This window comes from Ixodes scapularis, unplaced genomic scaffold (assembly GCF_016920785.2).
Source record: "Ixodes scapularis isolate PalLabHiFi unplaced genomic scaffold, ASM1692078v2 PGA_scaffold10__122_contigs__length_95168666, whole genome shotgun sequence".
Lineage (NCBI taxonomy): Eukaryota > Metazoa > Arthropoda > Arachnida > Ixodida > Ixodidae > Ixodes > Ixodes scapularis.
Window position 1 is genome coordinate 32,443,016 of NW_024609836.1, and position 21,831 is coordinate 32,464,846.

The 21,831-nt window shown below is 45.2% G+C and overlaps 1 protein-coding gene across 1 annotated transcript in view; it reads left to right on the forward strand.

Annotated features, from left to right (window-relative positions):
- LOC115312622 overlaps window positions 1–21,831 on the forward strand; it is a 41,544-nt gene that overhangs the window by 4,703 nt on the left and 15,010 nt on the right. Inside the window, exons 2-6 of the mRNA XM_042287681.1 lie at window positions 5,689–5,815; window positions 9,261–9,397; window positions 12,743–12,863; window positions 13,772–13,905; window positions 15,257–15,371. Of these exons, the coding sequence (XP_042143615.1) occupies window positions 5,689–5,815; window positions 9,261–9,397; window positions 12,743–12,863; window positions 13,772–13,905; window positions 15,257–15,371 (634 nt within the window). The remainder of the gene's footprint in view (window positions 1–5,688; window positions 5,816–9,260; window positions 9,398–12,742; window positions 12,864–13,771; window positions 13,906–15,256; window positions 15,372–21,831) is intronic.

The window sequence follows — 21,831 nt, forward strand, 5'->3', positions numbered from 1 at the left end:
TATAAAACCCCGCGCATCTCAGCCTCTTCGCAGAAAGTGTCCATCGTCCTAATCCTGGTTTGCGAAGTTTTTCTTCTTAAGAATATGTCCCGAAATCATGTTAATGCAATTAATACAATGGTGCAGGCGAGCAATTCAGTTATGTTGTGACATATTTTTGCTTGTAAACGTATTATTAAAATATGAAATACTTTCAGACAAGCTTCAAGGAAATATATTTCTACTTGAACCACTTAAAAAATGTTTCTTTCCAGATGATCCCCAAAATGTGTAATTACGAAATGGACTATGTACACTGCGCGACAACGTTACCACGAACACGATCTTGGCGATTTTTCGACTTTTACTTCAAAATGATATTAGAAGGTATCCCATTTTACCGCTTAGGTTAGTTGCCCAGATGAGCACTTTCAAACACACTAATAATATTGATGGTACTCTTCTGATTTTTTTGTAGACAAACAGCTAAAACCAACAATCACTTGTTCGCGCTAACGGTTTTGCGCTCTGTACAATAACAGGGAGCTATCGTAGACCGTTTTCGAAGTCACGCGACGCTCCTTCACAACCCGCTACGATACCCAGAACTCTACAGTCAAGGCCATCCGCGCGCAGGCGCAGTAGCGGCTTCTTCGTTGCGGAGGGCTTAGCGAAGAGGGAAACGTGGTCTACGAAAGCACCTAATGAAGTCTTAAAGTAACGCAGGCAAGGGCACTTTGAGTAAGGAAAAATTAGCGTTGCCTAAGTTTTTATATCGCGACGCTACTTTTAGGTTACCCAAAGCGCTTACGTAGGTTATTCTAAGACTTCCTTATAATGAACGGGATACTTTTTAAAAGTGATGAATCAAACAGGCTGACGGGCATATGATTGCGACTTCATTTTTTTACAAGTTCAAACACAGAACCGTCGCGTACACAGCCGAAAATCATAAACCACAAAATGCTGTCGCCTTGGTTGAGGAAGTCGAGAAGGAAAATCGAGCCATCAGAAAGGCGGCACTCCAATTGTGATAGTTCGCGGCGGTCACCTGGCCCGCACGGCACCACCATTTGCAAGCTGCTACAGCGATATCCTTCTCAAGGATCATCCCGTTTGCAGGTCAATGAAGTTGTAAATGTTCACGTGAGCCCTTCCTGACACAGCGTTTATCTTACGGTGCCATGTCTCCGAGGTTGTTTCGGGAGAGGGACAAGTGATGTGAGCAAGGAGAACAGACACTGGACCCTTGAACCTAATCAACTGTTAACGAACAATACAAACTAACCGAACGATGGCCGAAGCGGGAAGGTTGTTTCGGGAAAAGGTTGAAATGGGAAAGGATGAAACGGGAAGGTCGTTTTGAGACGGGTCGAAACGGGAAGGTACAAACGGGAAGGTTGTTTTGGGAATGGGTCGAAACGGGAACCACCCTCTTTAAACCCCCGAAGCCTGTCCTGATAGCTGTTATACTTCCTTGTACGTTACATTCCAAGAATAATGTGAACTACGTGCGTGCAAAAACCTCGCAAGGAACGATTGCTTCTAGAAAGGCAACTTCGGGTCGCTGGCAATGACGTTCGTTCAACTGCTCACAAGTGCCGTGTCCGTCAGCTATTAAAATATCCATGCGAATGCCGTATACAGGATCTACATCGGAAATATCAAGTTTCCGAAAGAGAAAAAAGAAATGGAGTATTCTGCCGTTTATGTTTTGTTTTGTTTTTTCTGAATACGGGGCGCATAAAATTTGTTTCGACAGTGAGACGTGAGGCAGAAATTAACTCGCCGACAAAGCGAAGAAAAGATATACACACTAAGATAATCATTTGTTTTTATTGGAACTGATCCGAAAACGATAGATTAACGGCATTACTTGCGCCCTCCACCTCTACGTTCTGGCAAAACGTTCAATGCTAGGTCACATTCTGAGAAAAGGCCTGGGGAATTCACTTTTCTTCAGGACACGAAACAACGCATCACGGTGGACAGTAGAAGCATCCCAGCAAACGACGAAACCCAGAATACGACTAGGCAAAAACAAAAACAACAAAGAAGTTTGATAAGCACAAGGAGCCTGACTTCTAACTCGCTCGTTGTACGTTATCATTTTCAAAACTTAATCGTGTTATCAACTCTGTCATTGGCTCGCATCCGTGTGTTGTTCGCCGCGATTGGCTTTTTTTGTGTTCTGTGGGAAGGTGAAATCAAGGGCATGGTAGCGCTTTTAGACGAAAAAGAGACAAGACAAACACGAGCGGTGACTGCAACTATTTAATCAATGACATATATGTACACGCTAAGGTCCCGTCACTATCAGCCAACCCCAGGCCTTGCCGCCGCTCGCATGAACTGTAACTCCTTATCAAATAGGTCAATGGACGCAACGCTAACAGAACCCACACCAACTTTCTTTATCTCACCCGCTTCGATTGTTTCCCTAACCGTTTTGTTTTTATGCTTGTCCAGTATTGAGCACGTGTCGAACAACGGCCTGCATCCGCAGTTCTGACAATGCACTGATAGGTGCCCCCTGGCCCCTCCTGATAGTTCTTGACGTTAAGATTATGTTCTCGGAGCTTATCGTTCAGACATCTGCCCATTTGTCCTACACTCTAAAAAATGTCTGGGCGTATACTTACTTACCCGCAAAACACTCGGAAAGCCAACATCTGCGATCTTCGAAATCAGCTGAGCGAATGATGAGGCGGAATATCCGTTTAGACCTAAAAATTAAGACTGCGCTGTGGCATTAGGCAATGCGAGCATGACGCTTTGCATTGCGTAATGCCACAGCGCAGACTTCTTTTTTAGGTATAAACGAATGTTTCGTTTCGTCATTCGCTCAACTGATTTCGTATATCGCAAAGATCGGCTCTTCAAGTGTTTTACGGGTCAGTAGACGCGCAGGCATTTCTTAGAGTGTACGTATTTCTTTCCGCGTGTTAACGGAATCTGATAAAGAACACCCTCAGCACAAGCGACAAACGGACTTCTGTGCTTTTTCACACAGCCCAGCGAGGCTTTGCGAAAAGGGTTCGTCAAATGACTCAACCTGGAGAGCTTTTCCGGCGCAGAAAAGACAACCTTAGTATTTAAGCAGCTTGCTATTTCCTTTGGGTTATGCGCTGTCTTGTGCATATGAGGCACGACTGAAATCATTTGTTTTCTTCTGGCCTTTTCTGGACAGGAGATAACCTATGCTCGAAACCTTTTAAGGATCACCTCCGCTACCGAAACCAGTACAGCCGCCGGGTAACCAGCCGACATAGTAATTGGGGTTGTGTGGACATTTATACAGCGTGCACTTGGTCAGCCATTTCAAAGTTGCGACGAGTCACTGGCTGTAGGTGAGCAATTTAGCCAGTGCAAAACAACCGCTAGCCTGGGGTTTTTAACGTGTACTACGCAGTAGTTATACGCGCCCGCACGCCGGTATGATGCTCAGATCGAAACGGGCAGGGGTGGGGATTGAACCTAGGATGCTGGGTTGCGCAGCGCGAGCTTTCGCTCCACATGCTCCGAGCTGGTGTGCGCCCACTCGGCCACTGATCCTCCTTAACCGGCCGACAACAGACGCTCAGACTGCTCCAGGACACTCAAATCTGTCACATGGTGACATGACTTACGAAGGGCGTTTTTGAAACACAAATCAGCTATCCCTCTCTTAATCAGTTTTGAGTGGGACGAGTTAAAAGGGCAGCAGAGGCTTGTTACTTCTAGGCTGATATATCCCACATATATTATTCTCGGAGAGAGTAAACTTGATATCGAGGAAACGAAGGATAGAATCTACTGGCACCTCATGTGTAAGTTTGAGGCATGAAGGGCATCTCTAAAAATAGTTAAGAGACTATCCACTACAGAGTGGAAATGGGGCGAGTCATAGTAGAAAATACGAACTTTTTTTTAGAGACCAATTTTCTGATATTGTATAAAAAGCCTTTAAAAAGAGAAAACAAAAATGCTTTCCTTGAAACAGTCTGGTTGGGACCCGTGTGTCAAAAATTAAATTTTACACGAAAAGAAAAAAAAAGTCTAGAGCAATATTGACGGCGCGAGACGCCGTTTAGTCGGTAGTCACCTCCTTTCCACATGTTTTCTCTCTCGGCATTTCGGGAGCGTGGAGGAGAGGAGGATCCGCTTGGCTATCACGTTGAGGTGGAGAGAGTGTATAAAACCATGTCGTTGAGGTGGAAAGAGTATATGAACATTTCGTGACGTCATAGACTTTGCGCGCAGAAGTTAAAATAAATCTCGCGCCGTCAATGCCGCTCTAAAACATTTCTTTGTTCGCGCAAAATTCATTCCTCGACATGCGTGTCCCAAACAAACCGTCTAGCAAAAACTTTTTTTTTTCTTTTCAGTGGCCCTTAACACAACGGTGCCTTCATAGACAATTTCCGAAATTCAGTGCCATCTGGTGGCAGAAAGGCGGTTTAACTTTTGCCGTACTAATGGCGGCAATGAACCTGTAGCCTGCGGTATTTTATCGGGCACCGTCACTTTCGCAAGTCAACGGAAAACGAGAATGTGCTCTTTACTGTACAGTTCTTTCTCGCTCACCTCTATCAGAGTCGATGACCACAAATATGCAACCAGTCAGAACGAAACGCCAACCCAGATAGACGCCTTGATAATGTTCTATAACAGGGGTGGCCAAGCTGACCCGGCCGAAGAGCCGCAAACAAGACCATGAAACTTACAGCAGCCGCCCGGGAAGTGTGTGTGTGGGGGGGGGGGGGGGGGGGGGGGGGGTAGCAATAAAGCAAAACTCGAACAACTTTCAATCTACCTGAGTCAAAAACAGTCAAACTGTACGTAAGCTAGCAGTAGAAAAGGCTACCTAACCACAACCTGTCTTTCGATTTCAACCGCGTTTGATTTCTCCTTTTGGGGAAGTGCTCGTGCGATCGGGAGGGAGGCGAGGGAGCAGGGCGGGGGGGGGGGGGGGGGGGCGGGGGCGGGGCGGGTAGGGGAGGGAGCCGCGAGCCGCACTTTAGCACGCGAAGAGCCGCAGCTTGGCCACCCCTTTTCTATACATCAAGGGGTTTTGAAGTCGATTCTGTGGTGTACTAACAGATTGACTGGGCCCGAGTTAGAGAAATGAACGCTTACACTGCTCTTGCATTCAATTCCTGCTTCGCATCGTGTTAACGTCTTGAATGTATAGGCCTCGAATCATCTGCTTAGGATCATCTTCAACATGTTCTTTCATCAGTAAACAGAAGGCCGCCATTAATACGGCACATATCCCATTTTTCAGAGGATGATGATAGTTATCAAAGGGGGCAGACTGGATTTCGGAATGGTTTAGTGCTCTTCTTTTTGCGGGTTAATAATAGAATGAAACGCTTTATGTAAAAGGAGCCGTGAGCTAAATCGATGGGAAGTTGTTCGAGTTAATACTAAACAATTGGTAGCCTGGTTACTATGTGTATGTTTGTAGAATGCGTTGTAGCATATTTTGCAGTTGGGAGGGGGGGGGGGGGGGGGGGGGGGGCCACCACGCCTGTATAGAAGTCATACGATGTGTAAGAGTGTCTGAACATGTTTTTGTTTAGTTCCTTGCACAAATGCTTATTCCCCCCTGCGTTGATCGAAAGGTTCGCAGTATTGTAAATAAATATATTTATTTACAATACTGCGAGCCTTTCGGTCTCTGAAAAGCTACTTTAACATATCGTTCATCACTCTCCACTATTACAGGCGCTTCCGATCAACCGAACTGCGGCAATGAAGAATACCACAAACTTTACTCGCCTTTCGTCTACAATCTAAACTTCAAGGTGACAGGAGAAGTGAACACCCCTTCCACACTGAAAACAGATTGCGAGTAAGTACCCAGTTTTAATGCGTGTGCAGCGGCGTAGAGTTTCCATTTTCCCGGGGGGGGCAGACCCGGAATGTGGCTCAAAAAAAAAAGGAAGGGGGGGGGGAGGCTGCGGGGGGGGGGGGGGGGAGAGAGGAGGAGAAGGTCCTTGTTTTATTTGTTCCGTGGGTTCTCCCCATAAGGGTCACCTGCAGCAGTCGGAGCCTTTACCGAGCATTTTGGTAAACCCAGACTGGAGAAAAAGGGACAAGGACATAAACAAACGGACACGGACATTGTGACAGCTAACTACCTGGGCCCGTTTGCTCGAAGCGCTAACCGCGGCTAATGTTAGCCGCAGTACCTAGGAGAGGGAATTTGAGATCACGTGACTGGCTCGGTAGGGATGCGGGGAAACATGGCGGTCATGAGTGAGCGCCGCTGGCTTTGGAACTAATATGTCGTTGTGGTTGCAATATCAGGCCCGTTAGTCAGCAACAAATAATGCAGAAGGCTTTCGCTTTGCCTTACCTCACTTAAACCGCAAAGCATAGGCAATGACATCGCGGCAATTTTTAGATAGTGTTTAGATTCTGGGCATTCCTAAGCCTAAATGAACGCGATAATTGTCGGCATGGCAACGTCTTTGGAAAGCGGGTTGTTGATAGCACAAAAAGCAGACGGCGTCCCGACAGACTTTTTTCTGAATTATCCAAGCATCGCGAGGAGAACGCTGCAAGTGTAATTCTACGGTTCACGCGCGCTAGCCTTGCTCTTATAAAAGATTTGTTTGAAGCAAAAAAATCATAATAAGGCTTTAACGAACGCGCGTGCAAGGCAAATTTTGTTTTATACTTTTTGCTTTAGAACGGTTATGACTGCAGACGCCAGCACGTGCGACGCGTGCAACTACAGTCGTAGCATGCACCTCGGTGCTTGGATAATTAAGAAAAAAGGTCTGTTGGGACGCCGTCTGCTTTTGTGTGCTATCAACAATCCGCATTTCAAAGACGTTTCTATGCCGACAATTATCGCGTTCATTTAGGCTTAGGAGTGCCCAGAATGGAAACACTATCTAAAAAATGCGGCGATGTCATTGCCCATGCTTTGCGGTTTAAGTGAGGTAGTGCAAAGCGAAAGCGTCCTGCACCATTTGTTGCTGGCTAACGCGCCCGGTATTGCAACCACAACGACATATTAGTTCCGAAGCGAGCGGCGCTCACTCACTGGGGCACCGCCATGTTTCCCCGCATCCCTACCGAGCCCAGTCACGTGATCTCAAAATCCCTCTCCTAGGTACTGTGGCTAACTTTAGCCGCGGTTAGTGTTTCGAGCAAACGGGCCCCTGGTGTCCCCAAATAAGACGCTCCGCAAAAGAATGACCCGGAAACTTCAGCGGTTTGACGCATCCAGTAGAAATTTCTCTGAATACGTGTTTTACTGGCCACATTTATGCAAACATATTGCAAGACTAAACTACCAGTACAAAAAAGCGAATCTTTTTTTTTTTCTGCAGGGGTAGTTTTACACAGGATACCGGACGAACTGTCACGTTCTTAGCCGAGTCGGAACTGGGCGAGTCGACTTCCTATGAGAACGGCTTACGTTTCAAGAATGTCAATGGGTTCTGAGTTTAGGTTTCCATTTGCGGTGTTCGTGTCGGCTCACAGTTTAAGTTTCAATTGAACTTCGCTTGGCCCCGCTCGTTATTCGGGGACTCCAATCACGATCCTTCAGTTGCTTCCGTCTCTTTGTCAAATAAGCCTCAACCCAGGGAGTTAATATAAAATAGTTTCCACAGGTAATAAGCTCCGGTGACCTTGCCTCAAAGGAAGTGATCAAGCACTTGCTATTCTACTGACTGTTTGCGGCGTATATGTATGAATGCCTTCCCTGGGAATGTTCGTGAAGCCTATTCAGAATAAAACGGAAAAGGGGAGCGGATTGTGCCGCCTAGCGCCGCACTGTCCATACAAACGTTTTAAAAATGACAAAAGGAACACGTATCGGGCATGATGATTATTCTTTCCCCAAAGTTGGCCTTCGTAGAGACTCCGAAGGCCCAATCGCTCTCTTCCCCACAGGCTTTTGTTTCAAAGCAGTGTCCCTTTGTTTTTGTTGTGTTTTGCGATGCTGTTATTTGGCTTCTGGTGTGTATTTTATTGTCATGTTTTGTTTATTTTGTTAACACATGCAGCAGGGGAGAGTGGGGTAATGGTGGCACAAGAAGCTTTAATTATACGACTGACTTCAATTTTAAGAGGGCCAAAAATAATTCTCAGACGGTAGCAAAGACCATTTGATACCACTATACCTTGTGCGAAGCTGGGGTTACAAATTTTTCCGCAAAAAGTTGTTTTCTGGACGAGTATTCGAGTCGCTGTTCGGTGACAAGACTGGTAGTAAAGCCCTTCACTGACCAATCAAAAATGTGTACAATATTTTCTTGGCCGAAAGGGCATTCATTTGTAGACGCGCAAGATATTAAAATTTTTTTCTTGGCGAGCAGGTCTGCAGAATCAGTCACTGACTCACTGTGTCGGGGATGCTTCCTATTCTCAGAAACATTTTTGTTTTCTAAAAACCGACAGAGATGTCGCGACGCTTTCAAGACTTTTTTTAGCCTGTCATAGCTGAAGCGGGCACTTCAGCTGTTCATTCAGACAACATATTCCGCGCATCTAACTCCGCCTGAGGGGAATTTTCCACTGAATGTCTGACCTGTCACTGTTTGAGATCCACCATTTAAAAGCCTGAAAGGAAATAAGAAGCGGGAATAAACAGGCCCCTGTGAAATAGCTGCCAGTCAGGACGGCCATCAGTCCACTGTCGATGGGCGCAGACCCAAGCCAAGCTCTTTAAAAAAAATCCCGGGCCGGGGCCGGGGGGTGCTCTGCCCCCCCGTGAAGCCGTCCGGGGGGGGCACGAGCCCCACTGCCCCCCCGTAGTTGGCGCTTATGTGCGTGTGTTATTATTTCGTTAGACGAATTAGAAAACTCACTGAAATAAATATACGCGGGTACTATTTTCACTTGGGGGGAGGGGGTGGGGGTATCATCGGGTCTTTACCATTTCCATAAAATTTTAACCAATTAAGATAATTGATTGCATGGAGATTCCGAAAGTTACGTTTTTGACAAAAACGTAGAATCGTTGGGTGAATCTTAATACAGCAATACCCTAGCTGGTATCCGCTTCAAGACGCGGAAAGAGGGTCGTGTCAAGATCTTTGATTAGATTCTTCATGGGTAAACCGACAGCTTATCAGTATAATTTCGGACTTTTAGGATGTTCATTGAGTTCGTAGATAGAGTTATCACCATAAATGGACAATTTGAGAATCCACCTAAGTGCCCCTTTAAGGGGTCGTCAGTATATCTCAGTCGAAGTAGTTCACCGTATCTGAACATCAGTTCTACGCGAATTAAGCGAGTCTCGCTTAAAGACCATCGCCCTTTTGCTTTCGCAGCAAACTGAAAAACGTCACCCAGCGAGTGGAAACGTTTCTCGAAGGATGTTCCATTGCCAAAAGCGAATTTCTGAAAGAAAAGATAACAGCCTTGCAGTTAACCAAGGACTCTTTGTGCGGCAGCAAACTAAAAGAAGGTAAGAAAAATCTTTGTTCTTTCTTAAAGGGTTACGACACTTCAGAGATAAAATATGAGAAAACTATTCTGCTAGGACCCAGTGTATGTGCCTATATCTATGCTAAATTTATCTTAAAAAGGGCGCAATAGTTTTGTGGATAAATTGAATTATGTGTTAGATGCTCGGATACACGTCTGTGCATCCGAGAGTCCAGCAAAAACTTCGCAAAAACTTTGATCTTTTAGGACGTGCACTCGAAAATATAACAACTGCAGTTAAATCATGTGCGTATAAGACTCTGGTTTCATCGTTCCTTGAATACGCATACGTCATCTGGGATCCATATGTCCAGTATCATATAGATCAACTTGAGCGTATCCAGCGGTGTGAAGAAGATTCGTTTGTTCAGAGTACCACCGCACGAAATTGGTAACAGAACTATTAAAAAATGCAGGGCTGCCAACTTTGGGTTAGGGGGAAAACAATTTTAAGATTAAAGTCTTTCTATCAACTCTTCAAGCGGTATTATAACATGAGTTTGAGTAACTATATAAGGCTTCCTGGAAAAAGGTCGCCAAGAGTTAATAACCAGTTCGGAGTCAAGTCGTATGTCCAAATCTTGATGCGTTTAAGTACCCTTTCCTCGTACCCTAAAACCCCTAAAACCTAAATGGTCCTAAAAACCATTTAACAGTGGAATAAATTGGATGGCGACCTTTTTCTGGGGATTGACAATGACGAGCAGTTTGAAAGTGTATTATTTGATATATTTGCTGAGACGTGCTAGTACTCTCTGGTGGTGATGACTTCAAGTGCTTTGAAAATCATCACAAATATTGTCAAATTGTTTGTTTTTTTTTGTTTTTTTCTATTGCTGTACACTCTTGAGACAGTCGGAAAGGGCTTTCAGTATTGTAAATAAATAAATAAACACGTCATTCGGGAGGGTCTACATGTTTGTTATGTCGGTGCCGTCATTAACCCAACACGCGGTGTCCGCTCGCACGCACTCACAGTCTCGCCTTTCTCTCCGCGTCCCGTGCTTCAGCTCCCTTTGCTACTTTCCGCGTTTCGAGCATGCAGTTTGCGACGATTACGTCTACGGCATCGCTCCTCTTTTGTCGGCGGAGTCTTGGAGACAGCTCGCAGCAGCGATGAGAGTGGTTGTTATCAAGAGGTGTTGGAAGCTGGTCATCTTGACTGCGACCCTCTGTCGACCAGCTCCAGCGATGACAAGATCGTCACGCACGAATTCGCCGTGTTTGCCGTCGTTGTGCGCCACGATCCCGCACGTATACACGCATGGTGGAAGGTCAAAGGGCCTGGAGCGAGAGCGAGAGTAGCGTTGGAGTAGCCGGGTTGCGTGAGCGCTTTTGATCGTACCATGGCCAGGCGATCTTGGGGGCGCCTAGAATAAGAGAGCGTTCAATTAATGCCACTTGGTTTATGGACACCTTGGTGTCCATAAACCAACTTGGGCAGTGTTTCCTGGTCGCCAGATGAGAATGATAAAAGTTCGTAAATTGATTATTGCAATTACTAAATTTCTTAAAATTACAAAACTTGGTGTATATACGAAGTAGCCTAGGGGCATTTAATTAAAAAAAATAATATACCCGTTTCATTTTCGTGTCCAGACCCCTTTAAAGGGGCCCAACAATCGTATTTAGGCGTCTACTTTTTTTTTTTTTTTTTTTTTTTTTGCAGTTTTCACGTCTCTCGGTATTCGGGCAAGCCAGCGGGCACGGAGAGAGTAACTAAATATCAGTGGGTTATATTTTAACCGGACGACGCGGAAACCTCCTCCACCAACGGGGGCGACCCGCGGTGCCGAAAGCGCGCGATACTTGACGTCTTAGGTCCTGGACTTGCTACTGGTCAGAGCCGCTAAAAGCTTCTTTTTTGTCGAAATACAAAATATAAGTGGCGCCGAACCGTTTCAATTATTTATAAAAGTAGTTTTTGTTCACTTTTTTTTAGATCAGAAAAGAAACAAATGCAGTTTATAAAGTACGGAAGCAAGAAATGACCCGTCGACATACCCGCCACCAAGAGGTGAAAAAGGCGGCGCATACTAGAAAGGTGTAGTGGGATCAGGCGCCAATGAGCGGCGAGCGTAGAAAGGTCCCGGATGTACGCGGCGGCGCAGCGGTCGTACGGACTAGAGGTCCGACCGGCTCCGAGCGTTCCCAAGGCCTTCGGCGAGCAGCTTTGTCTTGCGGTCTGGGCTTTTGGTGGTATGGCAGCGCGAAGTGGCTCCCGTTCTGAACTGATCTTTACCCCGTGTTTGCTGTCGTTTGTGGCCAATGAAGTGTCATGCCAAATTGTTTTAATCGCGCAGCAAATGCAATGCGAGTTGCCCTGGCTGCCCGCTTCATATAGCCTATCCAGAACATGCATGCCTTAGTGGCGCCCTCTTGAGCCGTCGACACGGAGTGCGGCAACCATGACCGCTCGCTGAGCTCACTACCCCTCCTCTAGTTCACGGCCATTCAAGCAACAAAAGATGTCATGCAGGATGTTATTTTTTGCTTTTAATTTGCCTATAACTTTTAGAATAAAGCGAGATTCGAGAAAGGAAAAGTTTCATCAATTTACTAAAACCCAGTAAAAAAGTCATTGCAGGGTCCCTTTAAGTATCATTATAAGCGGTAACACTGCCTTATGCGTAACCGAAACACTTGTTCTCAGGCAATGTTCACGGTTGAGCGCCGTCGGCGTTGGCGTAACCGCGCGCGTTGCATTATGGGCGTCAAGGTTTCGCTGCTAAATTTAGCGGGGAAACTGATTGAGCAGTGTTGCATTATGGGACGTCCCAGACGTACACACCAATTCAGTTTTCCTGCTAAATTTTGAGGGGAATCGAATTGGTGTTGAGGTCAGGTAACGTCAATTTTGCCGCCAAATCTAGCGGAAAAATAGAATTCGTTCAAAGGCGACGCGACACGAAGTCGTGTGACGTCACTAAACTTAACGGGGAAATCGAATTGTGTTGGCGTCACGTGGTCTCCGTTTTTCAGCTAAATTTAGCGGGGAAGCTGTGTGAAAAAGGAAGGGTATGGAGGAGGAGGAGGGGAGGATACGGAGAAAGATTTAACGAAGGAGGAAGAGGACACGGAAGAGGACGGGGGTGCAGAACAATTATGCGAGAAGAGTTATATATATATATATATGTCCCAAATTAAATTATCAGAAAGAATAAACAAAAAGACGGAGAAGACGAAACATCTTGTTTAGCACTGTATATAGCAAAATCAAAATACCCCAAGAGCTGCGCTCTAATATCACATTACAGGTATGTGCAAGCGTCACATTTTTTTTAAATAATTCTTTTTCCTGCCTGTTTGTGCGTGTGACTCGTAGACCTGAACCTCTGGAGAGACTGTTTCAATCCGAGTGTCTTCGCGGAATGCAAGAAGAACGTCGAGGAGCGACTGGACAAGCTCGAACAAGACGGCGCTATGGACAGATATAAATGGTGCAGGTACCCACCTTAAATATATGTCTGAGCAGACATGTTTTTTTTTGTTTTTTTGGCGAGTTTATTTTTCGCCACGCATATAAAATGCTTTCACGGCGAGCAAGTTTATGGTGCGTCGAAACGCAAGAAGGAACATGGAAATTAACGGGAAAAAAATGAAAACGCACACGTACCGCGCGGCGACGAGGTAACCAGGAGCGAGTCGTTAATTATTCAATGATTATTCAAAAGCGCCTGGGCGCTTTTGGGGGTAAACGAGCGCACGAGGTGCTCAAGGAGCGGACAAACTTGCTCGCCGTACGGGGAACATTCACTGGACACCAAATTTAAATGCGCTGTTTAGTGCGCATTCGTCCTGCCACTTACAGGCTGCCACGACCCGACAGTCGTAACGATGTGGGATGCACGTTGCAAAAGTACCGGGGCAACTCCACGGCAGCACCGCGCTCAGCAACCACACACTCAGATAGTAGCGCCAGTGAATAACCCCCTCATCATCACCGACAGCTTAAGGAACGCTGGGCGCGGCGTGCATCTCATTACCGCTGCGCAGCCAATGAGATCAAGGCATTGGCGGATAGGAACGTCGAAGGGCCAATCACAAAGCAAGAGGCGGGAACATTTCAAGCCACGCCCTGTTGCCTGTCAGGGACTGTATACACACTCCAATAAATTTAGAGCGTCAGCTCTCCCGCAAACCGCTTGGGAGAGTCGTTCGCTGCAATCAACGGGGTTGGGAACCAACAAGTCTCATCTACCGTAGAATTTTGAAAGACACTGGGGATAAAGTGAAATTTTGTAGCTCTGATACGCGCCGTATAAGAGTTAACGGTACGAACCATGTATACTACACCAACCGACCCAATCTTTATCAAAAGGCTTTCGCAACATAAGTGTTCTCTTTCCCGCAGAAACGAGTCGCTGAGCTACCAGTGCGCACTGGAGGCGGGTGCAGGTTGCCCCACCAAAGCGGAAAGGGCCAGGAAAGCCGTGGAAAACTACATCAACACTCTCATGGACGCGAAGAAATGTCTCAGGCCTACCGGTAAGCCAGGCATCGCAGCGCGTGATTTGCCGCATTGTCTTTGGGCCTGTACCCACCTTTGCGTTTGAAGGCGTTTGAGAGCGGAACGGCGCCCTTGCGGTAGGAATGGCCCCGTCGCGCAGCGCTTCGCAGTGCGACGCAAGAGGCTGGCCTGGCCTAAGAGCCGCAATCGCCGCGGGGGGGGGGGGGGGGGGGGGGGGGGGGGGGGACGGGCAAACGTAACATTTGTTCAGAGTCTGACTGTACGTATGGGGGCACAAGGCGTGCTTTATTTTGAAATCCTCTCTCTTTTTTTTTCCTGGGGAAACGCGGAAAGGGGCGAAAGAGGGGAGGGGGGGGGGGGGGGGGGGGGGGGGTCCCCTTTCGAGGGATCCGCGAGCCGCACTTGGACCAGCAAAGAGCCGCATGCGGCTCGCAAGCCGCGGTTTGGCCACCATTGGTATAGAACCTGGCTCCACTTTCTGAAGCGTTCCGTAAAAATAAAGAAGGGTCATGTACGCTTCCGCACCCGTCAACGTCGCTGACGTTGACGGGCGCGGAAAATTGCTTGCTAGGGAGCCATGGGGACAAAGAGAAGCAGGTTTTTCCAAGCCCGCGTCGGTTCAGGCCGGACGGATGTCGCGGAAGTCAGCGGGAGTGTGGCTTTTCTGAAGACGCTGGATTAAGGGACATAAGCTATTCACTGTGAAAACGGGGAAAACAAATATCAAGTAGAAGCAACATTTGGTCAGCCTCTACGTGTTTATGCGACACATGTCGCAGTCACGGGCCTGGTCGAATTCCAAAATAAGGCTGTCATATATAGCGATCGGCTTAACGTGGTATCTGTAGAGGATGTTGCGCAATCTGTCTGGCTCTTGTGTTACTGTTATACGGTATGTGTGTTCTGTTTGTATCTGTAGGTTCATTATATCGTATTTTCCCGCTTTTCTGTGTATTTAAAGCTTGAATGGCGAGGGAAATACCAGCGACCCTTGTATTTACCTGGCTTTTCTTGTAACCTGGAAAAAACACTTTATTTTTTTAGAAACTTACAGAACAGAAACCCGCTTTTTAAAAAAAAAACGTATTTCCAAGAATAGAAATTGTTGTTGTTGTTTTTTCTCACAGCCTTCTAGAACAGCAACCCGTTTTTTTTTTTCTTGCAAAATTTTGTTATTTTTAAAAACAGAAGCTACTTTCCTACAAGGCTGGGTAACAGAAATTCAGTCATTTTACAGAAAAGAAAAGAACCGGAAAGGATATTTTTAACAAAAATTACGGAACCAGGGAAACAGACGAAACCAGAAAATTTGTGACAAGAGAGTTTCTAAGATTTTTTTTTGTTTTCTTACACAGTTATTTTTTACAGAGTACGCTTGCGAGGGTAGACTGTTCCACGACTGCCACTGGAAGGTCGTCCACGAAAGAGATCAACAATTGCCGCTTCTCCCAAGCGGTGAAGGTACGCTCGCGAAATATTGCAAGTAAGTGCACTTTCTCCCTTGTACAACCATAGCCTCCTCTCTACTCACAAAGCCTGGCAGTTCGATGACGGAGCCATAGAGTGCCCGGTCGCAGATTTGGAGCGCGAGGATCTGGTAGCACAGAGCATTTCTCGGGGAGTCTGGTATTCAGCGCACAGCTTTTGCAGCGGCGAGGACCCGAAACATGGTTTTCAAACCCGACGAGAAAAAAAGCGGTAGCCCGAGGAACGCGAGAAGCACGAGCGGACATTCCATCGCTCGGGACAAGCGCGTTTCGGCGTCTCGCCGCAGCGGGACGCCCGCTACATGACTCTTGTCTGCCGCTCTATTTTTTCACTTTCGGCGGCCATGTCTCGTGGCGATCTGCCAGGCTCTGTCAGTACATATAGACGTTGAGCCGGAGTCCTCCTCAGCTGAATTTCAGCTTGCACAAAGTGTTACCTCGTCTCAATGTCGTTCATGTGACAACACCAGATCATGGTCTTTTAAAACCACTGACTGGAGGAGAAAGGAAGGGTGTGTCTTCAAAGTGCTTTGCCTCCAGCACGAACTCGATGCCTTCCGTGGTGCTTTGGCAGCGTGTGGACGCTCGAGGAGACGCCGGAAAGGGCGGGAAGCTAGAGCTGGAGGCGGGACAACTAAACCTGACGTTCCAATTCTGTCAGTGACTGTAGGATATATATATTTAACAACGGGTTCGGGGACTCGGACGGCCTCACAGCCGTTGTCGGTATATACACATATAAATATATATGCAGTTTTTTTTTGTTTTTTTTAGCTTAACATATTTGTATTAAAAAAGTCGTGAAAGTTGCACTTATGCCGCTTGTGGGCGGCATAAGTGCAACTTATGCCGCCCACAAGCTCCCTGTAAAGCAAGGAGTTTTGCTTTACAGGACGAACATTTTAAGGTTCTCATCAGAAAGAATAATTTCATGAAGGCTTTATTAAATATATATTTAACGTGTGCGTTCCAGTCAAGATCAGATGTTATCAAAACCCCTAGGTACTTATACTCGGTACTCTATTCAAAGGTTCATCTTTAAAGGGGTACGGAAACCAAATTCTGGAGCTCATTTCTTTGTTTCAACACGACGCAGGTAGCAGCACAACCACAGAAACATAAATATTGCGCTAGAAAACGCAAGAAAACATATTTTAAGGTGAATTAAACGATAATCAAAAACCACCTGGTAGTTGGTTATGAAGCTTCAATGGAATGTCGTGACGACAACATGCCTCTGAAAGCAGCGCCGCAGCGGTATGTCCGCTCACTGGTATAGATTGCCTAGGCCTGAACGCAATACCGAGGCGTCTTGGTGGAAAGAGCCAAAACGAAGTGAGCCACCTTGGTTTCAGCTCTCGCGCGACGTGCAAACGCGTGCTTCGGTTGTTCTCAGGTTTGGTGCGCGTGCTGGCCCCGCGATATCTACAGCCCTTGGGTACTTCGACAAAGCGAGATTGTAACGCGTTGACGCCTCCAAGTGGCAAAACTCGTCACTACGGTACGCTTGGTCGTCCGAGGCATGATGACGTCAAGACGTCTGCCGGATCTCCCGAGATGCATCGCGCTCCTCCATGGCTGATTTTGAAGCGCTCGCCAAAATCGCGGCATTTAGGGCATAAAATATAGCCATCTGCTCAAAATACGACCGTGCGATTATTCATTACAGGCTTAGCTGATCATATTGAACTCATTTCTTGATGTTTTCTCTATATTTCAAGTTTCGATTCCGTATCCCTTTAAGGCTATATTGAAACTGGGAGACATTCTTTTTCTTTCTCGTCAAACTCATGGAGACTGTTTTTTCTTTGTTAAGCACCATTTGACAGTCATCGCACCAGTCGGAAATCTTTTCAAGAGATTTGTTTAGTAGGATGTGATCATCTTGGTTCTTAATTTATTGGTATATGATACAATCGTCAGTGAATAATCTTATGTTAACATCAATGCCATCTGCTATGCCATTTATGAAAAGAAGAAGTAAAAATAGAGCTAAAACGGAACCTTGGGGGACGCCGGATACTACAGCAACTGGTCACGTACTTTGTCCTTCGTAATAAACAAATCGGAAGCGATTTCTTAAGTAGTCTTTAATCCATGCAATTATCGGTCCTTCGCCCATAACATGTTTAAGTTTTATTATCAGTTTGTCATGGGAAACGCGATCAAACGCTTTCGACATATCCAAGAACACTGCACCTACCTGACTTCCGTTGTTTATGCCCATCGTGAAATCGTGAAGAATCTCAATAGGTGAGCGGCGTTTGGCGACTTCCGGTTCTTTAAGAAAATTTGTTTAGCTGTTCACAAACAACGACGATGATCTGCAAGCCTGTCTAAACATGGTTCCGAAAACTACAGTCTGAAGGTTTCAGAATTATGCTTGCACGGGCATGCAGATCACTGTCGTGGTTTGTCAGCAGTGGAACAAAATTTCCTAAGGAACCGGAAGTTGCAAAACGCCGCTCACCTATTAGCTGTGTAAATGTCGATAGTCCACTTCTAAAACCATGCTGATGTAGGAATAAGATATTGTTATTTTCTACAAATTATGTCATGACTTTGAGAATAATAGGCTCGAGAAGCTTGCAGCAGGTGCAAGCAAGTGATATGGGCCTAAAATTTGAAGCTAGAGTCTTATCGCCAGATTTATGTATAGGGATTACTTTCGCAAACTTTCCGTTCGGCGGGTACCGAAGAAAGGAAGAGAGACTTGTTAAAAATTAGCACTAAATACTTGCTAACCCATTCGGCGTATCTTTCAAGAAACATATTCGGAATTTCGTCAGGACCGTTACCTTTTTTGGTGTCTAAATTGAGTAAAAGTGCAACTATGCCTGGTTCCATAACTATTAGGCTTCCAAGTTCTTCAGTAGTGTTGCGTTGTGGTAGAGTTAAACCGTCATTACCATCATCAGCTGTAAATACCGACTTAAAGTAACTGTTAAATTCATCTGCCATTTTTTGTTTCTCTATGGAGCTCATATACAATTCATTTGAAACTTTTTTGGGTTAACGTGGTTCCAAAATTTCCGAGGTGACGTTTTCATGAACTCGTGAAGGGTCACCTTATAGTGCTTATGTTTGGCTTCTTTAACTTTTAATTTAAGAAGTTTAGAGTGCTCTGAAATCGTCGCTTTGTAGTCAGTGTTATCCTGGATTAAGTGTATTTTAGATGATTTCCTTAGCCGCTTGAGTTTGCGCTTAAGGTGGATAATTTCTCGCGTGATCCATGGGTTGTGCTTTCTTGTTTGTGTTTTTTTTTTTTTTTTTTTTTTTTTTGGGGGGGGGGACGAACTGTGTAACGCAGTGCGTGACAATTGATTTAAACTCGTTCCATATGTCGTCAATACTGACATCTATCTCATCACAAAATTCACGGAAATCATAAAATCTATGGGCAAGGTAGGTTAAATACACACGTCATCGGCACTGTTGAAATTAAGTACAGTTTTGATGCTGCCGTATGAGAACCTAGATGTACGTAGAGGGATGGTGCATATAACTGCTTCATGGTCGGATATGCCCGTTACTACTTCAACATCGATTTGCCTCTGGGGGAAGTGGTCACTAAGAAATACAAGGTCAAGCAAACTGCTGTACGTTCCCCGCGCCCGTGTTGACTCTCTTACGATTTGTGACAGATTAAACGCAAATAACATGTCTAATATTGCATCAGAGGTAACAGTGCCAAGTTGCAGCGAATCCCAGTTTACCTCAGGTATATTAAAATCGCCAGCCATAATAATTCTTTGATTTTTAATGTGTTGTTGCATGTAATCATATAAGTTGTACAGACACTTGTGGTCGGAGTTTGGAGGCCGATAAATAACACGTACAACAACAGAATAATGATCGAATGACACTTTGCACCATAAAGATTCAACATCTTTCACATCAGGCATATGTTCGTAGGGGATACCTCGTTTTAGACGTATTGCTACTCCGCCGCCTCTAGTCGTTCTGTCTTTTCTCAGAATGATATAATTTGGTGGGACAATTTCGCTATCAAGTATTAAGGGATGTAACCACGTTTATGTGATTGTAACTATGTGTGGATTAAATTCTAAGAGAAGGGACTCCAATGCATATGCTTTATTTTGAAGACTCCTTGCATTTATATTTACGACTATAAGCTTATATGGTGGAATGTGGCTTTCGGTTAGTTTTCGTCGGGAACATCGTTTTTTTTTTTTTCCACGGGAATTATGTCTTGTTTTATCTCATCCCACGCATAGAGATGCCCATTTATGCGAACCTTTATCATATACTAAGAAAACCTTTTCTCGCTTATCTCGGTTTGCTTTAGTGCGGTCCCAAATCTTCTTACGTATTTGCTGTACGTGTCGGGAGAAATCTTCACCGATTGAAAAATATGGTCCTTTCAGTTTGACGCAGTCTTTCAGAATCTTTGAATTATCTCTGCTGTCCAGTAGTTTGAGTATGACTGGTCGGATCTTGTTACCAGCCTGTTTCCCGAGGCGGTGAATTCTTTCGATGCCTGCTATTTGTACGTTTAGAATTCTCTCGAGAATTTCACCTACGACTACTTTTTCGAGTGTCTGACTGTCTTCGTTCTCTTGTTATTTAATTCCGTAGACAATCAGATTCAACCGTCTACTTTGATTTTCTAAAGGCCGGTTCTCACATGCAGCGAAGCGCTGATGTAGCGCTCCTCACGTGCCGTCAGCTACTTATCGTCTGCCATGAGCAACAGTTCTGACGGTGCGATACAAAGCTGGTGAACGCTGCCGTCAGCACGCGCTTAGCGCGAGGTTAGCGCTATGCTTGAAGCGCTCCGCTGCATGTGTGAACAGGCCTTAAGTCGTCTACATTTCTGGTAATAATTTTAACAGTCGTTTCAAGTTCAGTTATTCTCTCCCGACATGCACTGACGTTCTTCTGAAGCGTACTGAGACTTTCCAGTTCGTGCTCGATCACAGAAAGTCAATTTTAATTACATTTCTGAATATCCTGTACTCATTATCTTGAATATATTTTTGGCATTCCGCCATTTTCCAAGTTTTTCGGTATAAAGTGGCGTGGGCGTGGCACGAGCGAACGGGAGCATTCTTTCGAGTAATAAAATCCTGTTGCTAGCTCCAGGAGCGGACTCCTGTTTTGTTTATTCTTTCAACTTGACATTCTAATAAGTTCGAGAACCTTGTCGTGTGTTCTACGCGCCAAACGTCCTTCGCCGAATGTTCCAGAAACCCACGCGAGTACACAAGGTGCTCCTCGTCGCGGTCCAGAGTCAGTCTCGTCCCAGTGCTCGATCCTGCTGTTTCGCGGACATCGACGCCTGCGACGCTAGCCTCTCTCTCTTTTGTTTTGGAAACAAGTTCGCCCCATTAAACGTTTAGTTTCTCCAGTTATTCGCCGCCTCATCATTTGTCATTCGTGACAATATCCTGCTCCTTATAGTTGGACTGCATAAAACAGCCCGAAGATGTTGTTTTTTTTTCGTTTTGTGTTGTTACGTGTTAATACACCATTCTGGTAAACCAGATTTGTGCAACTGTACAATTGTGGTTTTCACTGACGTCGGTACAAATTACGCAATGCTGAAGTATCTTCAAAAGTAATTGAATTACATTTCGAAGTATTTGTACTAGGGCTGGGCGTCGATTAAAAGTTTTAACCCGATTACTCGCAACCCTTTAATCGATTAATTAATCGATTAATCGCTCATGTTAATTTTAATGCATAATATTTTAAAAAGTCAAAAAGAAAAAAAGTGTTTTTTTCTTTTTGCATGTTCTGAATATGAGATAAAGGACGGAATATGCAATTTTTATTATGAATCAACCTTGATGTGTGGTTAAGAACAGTTCAAAGGCACTTACACTCACATAGTATTACTTCAGCGACATGAGTTAAAGAGGTTCGTTTATATCATCCGGCAAGAGCAGCCTCCTTTAATTGTTCAAGCTATAGTCTCTGTTGCGCTGAACTACACGTGTAACCTTCTGCACTTCTCAGGAGTTACAAATCTTGCCGCTAGAGTTTACTTTAGACTATATTTTGACATAGAGTTTGCCCTTCATACAGGTGTTATCGTCCACGTCTGCGTGGTGAAACCGTTTACTTTTTATTTTATTTTGAATTACCGATTAACCGATTACAAAAATTAATCGCAATTAAAGCCTTAATCGATTAATCGGCAGGTTAATCGATCAATTGCCCAGCCCTAATTTGTACTCTAATCAAGATTTTTACAAGGAAAGTAACTTGAGTAGTATTTTAAATACTTTATGAAGCAGGTATTTAGTAACTTAAATTAAAGGAGCTGTGCAACGATATTCAGTTGGAATGTTTTTCATTATACACAAGCTTACTGGCACTAGTGGGAGTCAAGGATACTCGCACGCAACTCCGCTGGCCAAGAAACTCCTTTGTTGCGGTGTAATTTCAAGGACAAAAGCGATCATTTTCATTCAATCTCTCCTTTGCAAA